General features: G+C 45.8%; 1 protein-coding gene across 1 annotated transcript in view; it reads right to left on the reverse strand.

Annotated features, from left to right (window-relative positions):
* Positions 1–9724, reverse strand: part of las1l (LAS1 like ribosome biogenesis factor) — an 80577-nt gene extending 70853 nt beyond the window's left edge. The window contains exons 1-3 of the mRNA XM_078211378.1: positions 9535–9724; positions 3494–3619; positions 1701–1770 (exon numbers count right to left, since the gene is read on the reverse strand). Of these exons, the coding sequence (XP_078067504.1) occupies positions 1701–1770; positions 3494–3619; positions 9535–9677 (339 nt within the window). The 5' untranslated portion in view covers positions 9678–9724. The remainder of the gene's footprint in view (positions 1–1700; positions 1771–3493; positions 3620–9534) is intronic.
* Between the last annotated feature and the right edge of the window lie 4034 nt (positions 9725–13758).

Here is a 13758-nt window from a genome sequence, read left to right on the forward strand (position 1 = left end):
CCTGCACATTTTTGGACTGTGGGAGGAAACCGGAGCACCCGGAGGAAACCCACGCAGACACAGGGAGAACATGCAGACTCCACACAGACAGTGATCCAAGCCGGGAATCGAACCCAGCTCCCTGGAGCTGAGAGGCAGCAGTGCTAACCACTGTGCCATCGTAAGTCATTAATCTTAAAAGGAAATCTAACATCTTCTGGAGAGGGGGAAAACAAAATGGGAGCCTCCTGAAGGTCTTTACTAAATTGGAGAAGAGCGCAGTTAGGGTGAAGACCTTTTTTCAAAAGATTCACAAGAGTAGATTTTTTTTAACATTATAGTAATGAACCAAGTCCAAAACCTTAGGTGAAAAGTCACTCTCCTGATGGTCAGTAAGTAGTATTCAGCCACAAAGACCAGGAAGTCCCAAGTTCAGGTGAGATGGGGATGTAGGGTGCAGGTGGAGAGGTTAACCTTGAAGGGCAAAAGGAAAGTGAAAGACGGTCTCTACCTTGGGAGATGTAGAAATCCATGAGTACATCAGATTTGGTGTTCAGTGAGAATGAAGAATGGGAGTTTAAAGAGGCAGTTGGATCAGATTAGCTTCGGCAAGAAACCAGTGAACAAAACTCAGAATGAACACTTTTCTTCAAGCATTCACAACATAGAAAGCACAGCAGAGAAACTATATCAACCGCACATACATTTCATACATTAAGTCCAAATAATTTATGCATTACCTAACTGTGGTTGTGTAGAATAACGTGCAAAATGCCTGTGGAATGCCAAGTGGACAAATACTGTAGCTATTACTTTCATCCCTTCTGTCAATAGTCTAAGATTTACAAGTTATAAATCTTCTCTCATTTTAAACATTGTCAACCATTTGACAATTTTGAACACAGTTTCCATTCATAGAATTTGGCAAATGTGTTCATCGAACTAAGCAGCCAAATACTGAGAGACCTCCACAGAAAACAGTTCACAGAACAAATTGCGAACACATACATATCAATGCACACATTTTAAATAAAATTACATATCCCTATTTATCATGTGAAGAACCAACAAAGTGGATAAAATGGGGGGAAAAGAAATGCGGCCAACAAAATGCAAACTAGCCCTGACAAAGTAAGATCGCTAGGTCACAAGTCACTTGGGGAGAGGAAAAAGGGACACAATGAGTAGAGGAGAACCAACAAATCAGCAAAGCACGTGGGCCAGGGATCAAATTGCAGATAAGTGATAACAAGCAAAAACAGCAATCTAGCAACGCTATCTTTTGTTATAGAATAGATTCTCTGTGATTCATTGACCACATCAATAGTACTACACATTCATCAGTATTTCAATGAAAGTACTATCAATCACTTTTCAAATCTTTTATTGTAAATTTCATTCCTTCCACAAAATGTTCTCCCCTCCTATCATAATTTAACCATTTGAGTGCAGACATAAGGCCAAATATGGCAAACATTTCAACTAAGCCTGTTCTCACTACTTACGCAAACATACATTCAGGAACCACGGGGGAAAAAAAAGGATTGGGTGTGGAAACTGGTTTTTGTTTCCATCCTTCCTAATCTAGCAGTGTTGAGGACAGCCTGCAGTACCTCAGTTAAATAAATCAAGCATCAGAGAAACAGCCAAAATTGTATTGAATTTATATCAAATGGTTATCATGCAATGTTTATGAGATGCAAAACTAATATTTTACTCACCTCATTTGCCAAACGTCTCAGAGGCACAGCAATATTCTTCTGCTTCCTCTCAGTAATCAGATTAACAAATCTAAAAAAAAAGTTAATAATCCAACATTGTTAACCATTCCAGTTACTAATATTAGCTGCAGAATTTGATAAACGTTAAACATTACTGCAAGTATGTTAATCCAAACTAACCAACTGTCATAGAATCTGCTTGCAATGATCAATGCTTGTGGTAGTCATGTAGATGTAGCAGTTAATATTAAAATTACAATTTCAAAACAGATTTGAATTACAGGCTTTACTTTCAAAGTAACGTTGCCCCACTTCCTGTCCATCTGTTCAGTTTGCACTGCAGTACTACACAAGAATAGAAAAGTGTAAAACATCATGAGCAGGAATTTTTGGATGGTGGGTTTTCGATCCTGTTATCTGAAGAGTCTACAGGGAGCGCATCTCTAGGATCCGAGCTGCCGTGCAGCCATTTAACGCTCCACAAAGCAATAATTCCCATCTGGGGTGGAAATCCCATTTGAAGTGAGCCGACAGCCGATCCAATTGGTTTACAGCTCCGTGGTCCCGGTGGTGCCAAGTTCAAGCTGTGGCCACTGCTGGGACTTACAGCCAATTCTGAAAGAAAAGAGGTTCTTAATGACTCCAACCAAGTCTTGCTACCAGCAGGTCTTCGTTGGCAGGTCCCAATGAGGGAGGTTGTGGAAGGTAAGAAGAAGGTTAGTCCTGGTGTGAGGTTGCCTACGGAGGGCACAGATGCCTCCTTTTGCTCAACACCTGCTGTGTAGTAACAGCTACTGGACTACCCAGCTGGCATGGGCCTCCCCGTGCCACAGGCCTCCCCCCTGCCACAGGTAATATCGTGGTGAGAGTGCGATGAGGAACGAATTCAGGCCCAAGGATGAGAAAGCTACCTGATACCTCCGCCACCACTGTAAAATGGGAGACTGGCCAGGGTGGGCTACAGGCAGGCATTTTACAAAGGCCCGCCTCCCCTTACCACCCTCTAACTAGCAGGCAAGTGACTGTAAAATTTGACCCGAGAGTTTACTTTCCCACAAAAACATTCTATTAATTATACAAGAACTCTACAGAACTGCAAGGAAACCTGGAATGTTATTGCTTTGTAAGTTAAATGCTATGATTTATGAATTTACTGTTTAGTCTGGTTTTCTTTTAATGTTACTTCCTAAACTTTTGATTCATAGCTTGTAGCTTCAAACACATTATTAGAGCTGCATCTGTCAGTTGGAGAGAAGCAAAATATTAATTTCCAATATATCCACCAATCAAAATCACTGTTTTTTTCTTCAGGCTATAGTAGTTTTGGATCATTTTGTGCCAAAGGTCTGTTCACTTGAAACTTGGGGTGGCCTATGGATCCAGTCATTTCCCCCACGCACACAAAGTTATTGCAAGCGCTCAAAGTGAAACAGACAGTCTTCTCCTTAAAAAGCACAAAAACTGTTGAAATAGTTGTTCCCAGTCAAGAAAAAGGATTGTGGGATAGAATTAGTCCAAGAGCTACTGAAGTAGAAAAGGGAGGAATTAGCCAAGATTGCCTCTCCTAATTGACCAGTGATTCCAGTTCGGATTACACATGCCCGTCAAGGTTACAGGTTCAGCTTTACATTTGGACAAATTATCAAAGGGCTACAGGACCAAGAAACTGTATCCCAAGCAAAGAAACAGCGCTTGCAGAAAAGAAGGGAAAAAACTGTATGGAAAAAGAGCACAAAAAGCTAATTTCTAAAGGGAACCTCAACATGCCAAGTAAGTTCACACGCAAACTTTACCTGACAAGGGCAAGCCCATATGTAAGGATCAGTTCACTGGACGCCGTTTCCCCAGCCTCATCCTGAAGTTTACACTGCATCAGGGCTTCAGTACACTCCACAGCAAGCGGGGTACTACCGCCATATCTACAAAACAGAAAGAAAAAATACAAACACCATCAAGTATCACAGAGTAAAACACCACCAATGAACAACACGAGGCTAGGGGGAAAGATTGGAACAGTGGGATAAGTTTCAGATCACACGACTAAATATCCGACAGACAGAATGGGTCGAATGGCTTCCGTCTGCACTGGAAATATACACAATTCCAACAAGCAGCACCAGTGGCAGATCATTGCTGGGGCTTCTTACACTGCCTACACAGACAAAGGATGCAGGTTCCATGTTGTTTAAAGTTTAACTTTATTTATTAGTGTCACAAGTAGGCTTACATTAACATTACAATGAAGTTAGTGCGAAAATCCCCAAGTCACCACACTCCAACACCTGTTCGGGTACGCTGAGGGAGAATTTAGCATGGCCAATGCACCTAACCAGCACATCTTTTGGACGTGCGAGGAAACCGGAGCACCCGGAGGAAACCCACGCAGACTCAAGGAGAACATGCAAACTCCACACAGACAGTGACCCAAGCTGGGAATCGAATCTAGGTCCCAGGTGCTGTGAGGCAGCAGAGCTAACCACTGTGTCACCGTGCCGCCCAGTAGTCTCCTGACGTTTAGTTTTCATGATCATTTTCAAATCCTGCCCAAACTTCATTTCATCTGTGAAAGTTGAAAAGCTGACGTGTATGCCAAACAAAGTTTTTGCTCAAATTAGAGGGAGGTATACAGTGGTGATGCCCAGGGGTCTCCAATCTTTCTGAAGAGAAAAGTCAGAGATGGACCATGGGAAAGAAATCAGGAGTAAAGTTGATGCAGTTTTCTAGCTCAAATGTGAGAACATGAAATGGCACTGATACAGTGTGATGTACCAGAAAGAGAGGGGGGGAGCCCGAACTGAAACAAAGACTGTTCCATACGTCCAGAAAAAAGTTTAGGCCTTCCTCTTTAGTGATGCAGATTTTGAGCAATTAGATAGGACCAGGAAACGATAAACTACTGGAAGTGGTGAAGAACATCAGGAACTTAATCAGAGAACACAGCTTTACGGCTATTCAGAAGACGCAGCTTTAAGGTTACTAACAAAAAAAGCCGGAGAATAAATTTTTTTTTAAAATAACAACTCTAAAATTCACTATCTGAAAGGATGGTAGAAGCAGATTCAACAGAAATAGTTAAAAGAGAATTGGATAAATATTTGAAAGAAAAAATGCAGGGTTATGGGAAAAGAACACAGGAATAAGACTATTTAAATAGCTCTACCAAAGTACTGACACAGGGACAGTGGTCAAACAGTTCACTGGCATTGAATATACGATGTGGAGATGCCGGTGTTGGACTGGGGTAAACACAGTAAGAAGTCTCACAACGCCAGGTTAAAGTCCAACAGGTTTATTTGGTAGCAAAAGCCACTAGCTTTCGGAGCGCTCGCTGCTCCTTTGTCAGGTGAGTGGGAGTTCTGTTCACAAACAGGGCATATAGAACATAGAACATAGAACAGTACAGCACAGTACAGGCCCTTCGGCCCTCGATGTTGTGCCGAGCTTTGCCCGAAACTAAGATCAAGCTATCCCACTCCCTACCATTCTGGTGTGCCCCATGTGCCTAACCAATAACTGCTTGAAAGTTCCTAAAGTGTCTGACTCCACTATCACAGCAGGCAGTCCACTCCGCTATCACAGCAGGCAGTCCATTCCACACCCCAACCACTCTGAGTAAAGAACCTACCTCGGACATCCCTCCTATATCTCCCACCATGAACCTTATAGTTATGCCCCCTAGTAACAGCTACATCCACCCGAGGAAATAGTCTCTGAACGTCCACTCTATCTATCCCCCTCATCATCTTATAAACTATTAAGTCGCCTCTCATCCTCCTCCGCTCTGAAGAGAAAAGCCCTAGCTCCCTCAACCTTTCCTCATAAGACCTACCCTCCAAACCAGGCAGCATCCTGGTAAATCTCCTCTGCACTCTCTCCAATGCTTTCACGTCCTTCTTATAGTGAGGTGACCAGAACACAATATTCCAAATGTGGTCTCACCAAGGTCCTGTACAGTTGCAGTATAACCCCACGGCTCTTAAACTTAAACCCCCTGTTAATAAACGCTGACACACTATAGGCCTTCTTCTCGGCTCTATCCACTTGAGTGGCAACCTTCAGAGATCTGTGGATATGAACCCCAAGATCTCTCTGTTCCTCCACATTACTCAGAACACTGCCGTTGACCCTGTAAGCCGCATTCAAATTTGTCCTACCAAAATGAATCACCTCGCACTTATCAGGGTTAAACTCCATCTGCCATTTATAAAGACACAAACTCAATTTACAAAATAATGGTTGGGAATGTGAGTCTTTACAGGTAATCAAGTCTCAAAAGGTACAGACAATGGGAGTGGAGAGAGCGTTAAGCACAGGTTAAAGAGATGTGTATCGTCTCCAGCCAGGACAGTAGTGAGATTTTGCAAGCCCAGGGAAGCCGTGGGGGTTACAGATAGTGTGACATGAACCCAAGATCCCGGTTGAGGCCGCCCTCATGTGTGCGGAACTTGGCTATCAGTCTCTGTTCAGCGACTCTGCGTTGTCGTGTGTCGTGAAGGCCACCTTGGAGAACGCTTACCCGAAGATCAGAGGCCTCTGATCTTCGGGTAAGCGTTCTCCAAGGCGGCCTTCACGACACACGACAACACAGAGTCGCTGAACAGAGACTGATAGCCAAGTTCCGCACACATGAGGACGGCCTCAACCGGGATCTTGGGTTCATGTCACACTATCTGTAACCCCCACGGCTTGCCTGGGCTTGCAAAATCTCACTACCGTCCTGGCTGGAGACAATACACATCTCTTTAACCTGTGCTTAAACCTCTCTCCACTCCCATTGTCTGTACCTTTAAGACTTGATTACCTGTAAGACTCGCATTCCAACCATTATTTTATAAATAGAGTTTGTGTCTATATATGCCCTGTTTGTGAACACAGCTCCTCACTCACCTGAAGGAATGACACTCCGAAAGCTTGTGCTACCAAATAAACCCGTTGGACCTTAACCTGGTGTTGAGAGACTTCTTACTGTGCTTATCCCAGTCCAACGCCGGCATCTCCACATCATGTATATATTCCTGACACCCGAATCAACTTATCTACTTGGAACTCCGTTACCGCAGGAGGCTCCTAGGTGGACAGCGGAAATGCTTTTGGAATGCCCTGAAACACATCTCTGAAGAGCTCAAAGTTACCCGCCAACTTATGGGAGATGGGAGATTCTGTCTTGGGGCCGAGTCTGCGTACAGATCACACATTGGACTTACCAGCCATTTCAGAAACCCATAGAACCGGAGTGAAAGAACGTCAACCTTGCTACCGAGGGACTCCTGGTGGTGAGGGAGTGTATGACAGCCTGAAATTCTTAAACTGACATTTAAGTCAATAGCTTCAATTTAGGCCTTAGAGTAAATAATCACATAAAATAGTAAGCAGTATAGAAAATAAATCTGGGCACAGTAGCACAGTGGTTAGCACTGCTGCCTCTCAGTGCCAGAGATCCAGGTTCAATTCCAGCCTTGGGTCTGTGTGGGGTTTGCACATTCTTCCCTTGTCTGCGTGGGTTTCCTCCAGATGCTCCAGTTTCCTGCCACAGTCCAAAGATGTGCAGGTTAAGTGGATTGAATATGGTAAATTGCCCCTTAAGTTTCCCAAGGTTATATACAGGTTAGGGGAATTAATGGGGTAAAATACATGGGGTTACAGTGATAGGGCCTGGATAAGAGTCACTGCAGACTTCATGGGCCAAATGGCCTCCTTCTGCACTGTAGGGATTCTATGATTCAGTAGTTCAAACTATGCAAAGAAAAGAGGCACAGGTTCAAACTGAAAAGATATATTCAGTATGGTCAGGAAATTCCTTTAAACACAAAGAATAAAAATACAGAAAGGACTCTCAGATGCACTAGTGGACGTGGAGCACGGCATAAGATGCTGGAAATACACTCAGATTCATAAGACAGAGCAAGGCAGGTTAACACTGCAAATGTAAACATCATGTGGAGATGCCGGCGTTGGACTGGGGTAAGCACAGTAAGAAGTCTCACAACACCAGGTTAAAGTCCAACAGGTTTATTTGGTAGCAAATACCATAAGCTTTCGGAGCAATGCTCCTTCGTCAGATGGAGTGGTCTCTGTTCTCAAACAGGGCACAGACACAGAAATCAAATTACAGAATACTGATTAGAATGCAAATCTCTACAGCCAGCCAGGTCTTAAATGCACAGACAATGTGGGTGGAGGGAGCATTCAACACAGGTTAAAGAGATGTGTATTGTCTCCAGACAGTACAGCTTGTGAAATTGTGCAAGTCCAGGAGTCAAGCTGTGGGGGTTACTGATAATGTGACATAAATCCAACATCCCGGTTTAGACCGTTCTCATGTGTGCGGAACTTGGCTATCAGTTTCTGCTCAGTGACTCTGCGCTGTCGTGTGTCGTGAAGGCCGCCTTGGAGAACACTTACCTGAAGATCCAAGGCTGAATGCCCGTGACTGCTGAAGTGCTCCCGATGTGGAGATGCCGGCGTTGGACTGGGGTAAACACAGTAAGAAGTTTAACAACACCAGGTTAAAGTCCAACAGGTTTATTTGGTAGCAAAAGCCACACAAGCTTTCGAGGCTCTAAGCCCCTTCTTCCTGAAGAAGGGGCTTAGAGCCTCGAAAGCTTGTGTGGCTTTTGCTACCAAATAAACCTGTTGGACTTTAACCTGGTGTTGTTAAACTTCTTGAAGTGCTCCCCCACAGGAAGAGAACAGTCTTGCCTGGTGATTGTCGAGCGGTGTTCATTCATCCGTTGTCGTAGCGTCTGCATGGTTTCCCCAATGTACCATGCCTCGGGACATCCTTTCTTGCAGCGTATCAGGTAGACAACGTTGGCTGAGTTGCAAGAATAGGTACCTTAAGGAGAACAGTGACCACGACACCACACAACCCTGCCACAGCAACCTCTGCAAGACGTGCCGGATCATCAACACGGATGCCATCATCTCACGTGAGAACACCATCTACCAGGTACATGGTACCTACTCTTGCAACTCGGCCAACGTTGTCTACCTGATACGCTGCAAGAAAGGATGTCCCGAGGCATGGTACATTGGGGAAACCATGCAGACGCTACGACAACGGATGAATGAACACCGCTCGACAATCACCAGGCAAGACTGTTCTCTTCCTGTGGGGGAGCACTTCAGCAGTCACGGGCATTCAGCCTTGGATCTTCAGGTAAGCGTTCTCCAAGGCGGCCTTCACGACACACGACAGCGCAGAGTCACTGAGCAGAAACTGATAGCCAAGTTCCGCACACATGAGGACGGTCTAAACCGGGATGTTGGATTTATGTCACATTATCAGTAACCCCCACAGCTTGACTCCTGGACTTGCACAATTTCACAAGCTGTACTGTCTGGAGACAATACACATCTCTTTAACCTGTGTTGAATGCTCCCTCCACCCACATTGTCTGTGCATTTAAGACCTGGCTGGCTGTAGAGATTTGCATTCTAATCAGTATTCTGTAATTTGATTTCTGTGTCTGTGCCCTGTTTGAGAACAGAGACCACTCCATCTGACGAAGGAGCATTGCTCCGAAAGCTTATGGTATTTGCTACCAAATAAACCTGTTGGACTTTAACCTGGTGTTGTGAGACTTCTTATAATGTAAACATCAACAGCAAAGAGTTCTCTCCATCCAGAAACTCACAATTCATTTACAGCTTGTTTTATTCACATTTCAGCATTTGCATGTTTACACAGAACGGTAAAACAAGTAGAATGATTGATTAAAAAGCTGAAAAATACATCTGAGTTTGTGTTAAGGTAATGAAGGTCGGCCTCTCTCACCCACAACTGGGGGATCTCAGGCCCCCCCCCCCGCCGACCCTTTCACACTGCGCCTACCTGCACTTCCAGGCAGAGATCCTGCCCAGCGCATACCGCTGCAGCTTGCTGTCCCTGCTGTACAGGTACTCGATCACCTGGTCCCACTCGGCCCGGTTGAACCAGGCCACCCCCTGGCCGCTCCTCCGGCCTCCCGCCACCATCGCCGCCGCTCTCAAAGCCCCACACGCGTGCGCGCCCGCTCAACCACGGGATTGGCAGAGCCGCCAGCCAATCAACCCCTGCTCCGGCCGCTGCCCCGCCCTATCATCTCGCCGGCTAGCCAATGGGAGTGAAGCAAGGTGGGGGGGGTGGGAGGGGAGTTTATAGCGGGCGGTTGGAGCGGCTTGGAACTGTGCAAGGCCGGGATTGTTCCGATGTGAGCGCTCCGCTCCATGAACAAGGGTTCCGGGGCTGAGGCGAACAGAGAGAACTGGATACGATCTTACCAGCTCGCCGCACCCGTCAATCAGCGTGGCGAGCCGGGAACATAGATATGGTGAGACGCCAAAAACAGAGCGGCACAATGATTAACACTGCTGCCTTCATAGTGTCAGGGATCCAGATTCGATTCCCAGCCTCGGTCACTGTCTGTGTGGAATTTACACGTTCTCCCCGTGTCTGCGTGGGTTTCCGCTGGGTGCTCCGGTTTCCTCCCACAGTCTGGGCGATGTGCTGGTGCATTGGCCGTGCTAAATTCACTGAGCTGCCAAACAAAGTTACCACCATGAATGATAAAATCCTTCTCATTTGGGTAGGAGGTCTGACTAATGGTATTTAGCAAACTCTTAGTTTAAAAATCCATTCTAACATGTGGTGTGAACAGCTCCAGACTGTTTATTAGCTTCAAAATGTTTCAAAATTGAGGTGATAAATAAATAAAAGGACACAATTTTAATGGATTTTACACCTGGCATCCCACTTAATCGTCTTGACAGTCTAAATCGCTTTCCTGTCTTTGAGCATTAACCAACCCTTTGTAAGCTAAAGTTTAAATTCATAGAAAAATCCTCTATTTTTAAACATACCCACACTGTCTTTTTCTCTTTGGGGAATAATGTGGAAAGATACCCAAGCTGATTATCAGTCTGTTAAACCATGTTGAATACTTCTTCCGTGGCCAACAAGTTCTGGCTTTGGACTCAAGCCCGGAGCTTCTGGTAGGGATGCTACTACTGTGCCACAAGGCTGTAAAATTCATCAGATGAAGCCTACCTTTCTGAACTAAATAGGTACAAGTCTCAATTACAGAGAGATCTGATAAATGTTTTCAAAATTATGAAACATTTTAAAAGGTAAGTGGTGAAAAGTACTCAGTTTAGTGAATCGGCGTGAAAGTGGAATAGACTAATGGTAGAATAGTAAAGGAATAAACTAGAAAAACATTTTTCATATTAAGAAATCTGGAATTAAGAATCTACTGATGACCGTGAAACCAATGCCAATTGTCAGAAAAAAACATCTGGTTCACTAATGTCCTTGAGGGAAGGAAATCTGCCATCCCAATCAGATTACCCAATCTGGCCTACATGTGACTCCAGAGCCACAGCAATGTGGTTGACTCTCAACTGCCTGCCAAGGACAACTGGGGTGGGCAATAAATGCTGGCCAGCCAGCGACGCCCATGTCCCATGAATGAATAAATAAAAAATATATATTTAAAGGATTAATAGAACATGGAATGTTTTATCACAAGTGCCAGTCTAAGCAGAGGCTGTAATGTTATTTAAAATGGAATTTAATATTAATTCTAACTTTTTGAAAAGAAAGGATATGGTAAATCAAACAAGGATCCCTCTGTGGTGGCATATACATTGTGAGCCAGATGCCATTCCCCTGTTGTGAATTTTATTGATCATATACATTGTTTTGGCCTGAATTTGAACCAGGAAACTCTCGAAAAATCTAATTACACTACAGGAGTCCATCAATAAATCCATCCATTTTTAATGATGGAACTTGTACAAGTTAAGATGACATATTTCTCTTATCAAGCCATGATCGCAATTAGTATTTAACCACCAACAGCAAGTGGAAATACTGAACTGAGAGTCAGCTGGACTTAGTTGGTAGCATCGACATCTGTGAATCAGAGAGTTGTGATTATGAGTTCCACAACAGAACAGCGGGCAGCGTCAGGAGTGGGCAGGGGAGTGAGTGGGAAGCAGAGTGAAAGCTGTAAGGGCTTTGGCTCACAGAGCTTCAGGGGGAAAGGGCGAGCAGGGGTGAGTTTCTTTTTTTTAATTTCTAATTTACTTTTCTCTGTGTACCTTGGTAGAAAGGGTGAAATATGAGTGTTAAGCCAGTGTGTTGTTCGCAGTGCAGTATGTGGGAGGTCCTGGAGGCACCTGGCCTCCCGGACATCCACATCTGTGAGGGGTGTGTCGAGCTGCGGTTCCTGAGGGCCCGTGTTAGGGAGCTGGAACAGCAGCTCGAGGATCTTAGGCTGTTAAGGGAGAATGAGGAGGTGATAGACAAGAGCTATCATCAGGTGGTCACACCAGGGCCACAGGAGGAGGCCAAGTGGGTGACGGCCAGGAAGGGTAAAGCTCGGGTGATTGAGAGCACCCCGGTGGGTGTGCCCCTACACAACAAGTACTCCTGCCTGAGTACTGTTGTGGGGGACAGCCCATCTGGGGGAAGCAGCAGTGGCCGTGTCTCCGGGGTGGAGTCCGGCCCTGTAACTCAGAGGGCTAAGGAAAAGAGGAGGAAGGCAGTGTTAATCGGGGACTCGACAGTCAGCGGGACGGACAGGCGATTTTGCGGAGGCAGGCGGGAGTCTCGCATGGTGGTCTGCCTCCCTGGGGCTAGGATCCAGGATGTCGCTGGGCGAGTCCCAGAAATCCTGAGGTGGGAGGGAGAGGAGCCGGAGGTAGCGGTACATATTGGTACCGCTGATGTGGGTAGGAAGGGGGAAGGGGTCATGAAAAGAGAGTATAGGGAATTAGGGAGACAGCTGAGAAGGAGGAAAGCAAAGGTAGTAATCTCAGGATTGCTGCCTGTGCCACGGGAAGGTGAGGACAGGAATGGAGTGAGGTGGAGGATGAATGTGTGGCTGAGGGACTGGTGTAGGGGGCAGGGATTCAGGTTCCTGGACCATTGGGATCTCTTTAGGGGCAGGTGTGGCCTGTACACAAAAAACGGGTGGCACTTGAATCCCAGGGGGAGCAATATCCTGGCGGGAAGTTTGGCTAAGGCTACTGGGGAGAGTTTAAACTAGATAGGTTGGGGGGAGGGGATCAAAATGAGGTGACTGAGAGTGAGGAAGGTAGCTCGCAAACAGAGATGGGTTATAGGCAGTGCAAGAGGGCGGATGGACAGGGAATAGAGAGGGGGAGAGCTCAGACCAAAGGATTGAGATGTGTTTACTTCAATGCCAGGAGTATAGTGAATAAAGGGGATGAGCTCAGAGCGTGGATCGATGCCTGGAAGTGTGATGTGGTGGCCATTACGGAGACTTGGATGTCTCAGGGACAGGACTGGATACTGCAGGTGCCGGGATTCACATGTTTCAGGAAGGACAAGGAGGGAGGCAAGAGAGGGGGTGGAGTGGCACTGCTGATCAGGGATAGTGTCACAGCTGTAGAGAAGGTGTATGCTGTGGAGGGATTGTCCACCGAGTCTCTGTGGGTGGAAGTTCAGAGTGGGAAGGGGCCGGTCACTTTGCTGGGAGTTTTCTATAGGCCGCCCAATAGTAACAGGAAGGTGGAGGAGCAGATAGGGAAACAGATCCTGGAGAGATGCAGTAATAGCAGAGTTGTTGTGATGGGAGACTTTAATTTCCCAAACATAGATTGGAATATCCCTAGGGTAAGGGGATTGGATGGGGAAGAGTTCGTTAGGTGTGTTCAGGAGGGTTTCCTGACACAGCATGTGGACAAGCCTACAAGAGGAGAGGCTGTACTTGATCTGATACTGACCAATGAACCTGGACAGGTGTCAGATCTCTCAGTGGGAGAGCATCTTGGGGATAGCGATCATAACTCTATCTCCTTTAGGCTTGCATTGGAAAAAGAGAGGATCAGGCAAGCTAGGAAAGTGTTTATATGGAGTAAGGGGAAATATGAAGACATTAGGCAACAAATTAGAGGAGTAAATTGGAAGAAGGTATTCTCGGGGAAATGTACTGAAGAGAGGTGGCAGTTTTTCAAGGAATGTCTGTCTAGAGTTCTACAGGACAACGTTCCGAGCAGACAGGGAGGTGTTGGTCGGTTAAAGGAACCGTGGTGCACGAAAGCTGTGCGA

This window comes from Mustelus asterias, chromosome 4, assembly GCF_964213995.1.
Source record: "Mustelus asterias chromosome 4, sMusAst1.hap1.1, whole genome shotgun sequence".
Taxonomy (NCBI): Eukaryota; Metazoa; Chordata; class Chondrichthyes; order Carcharhiniformes; family Triakidae; genus Mustelus; species Mustelus asterias.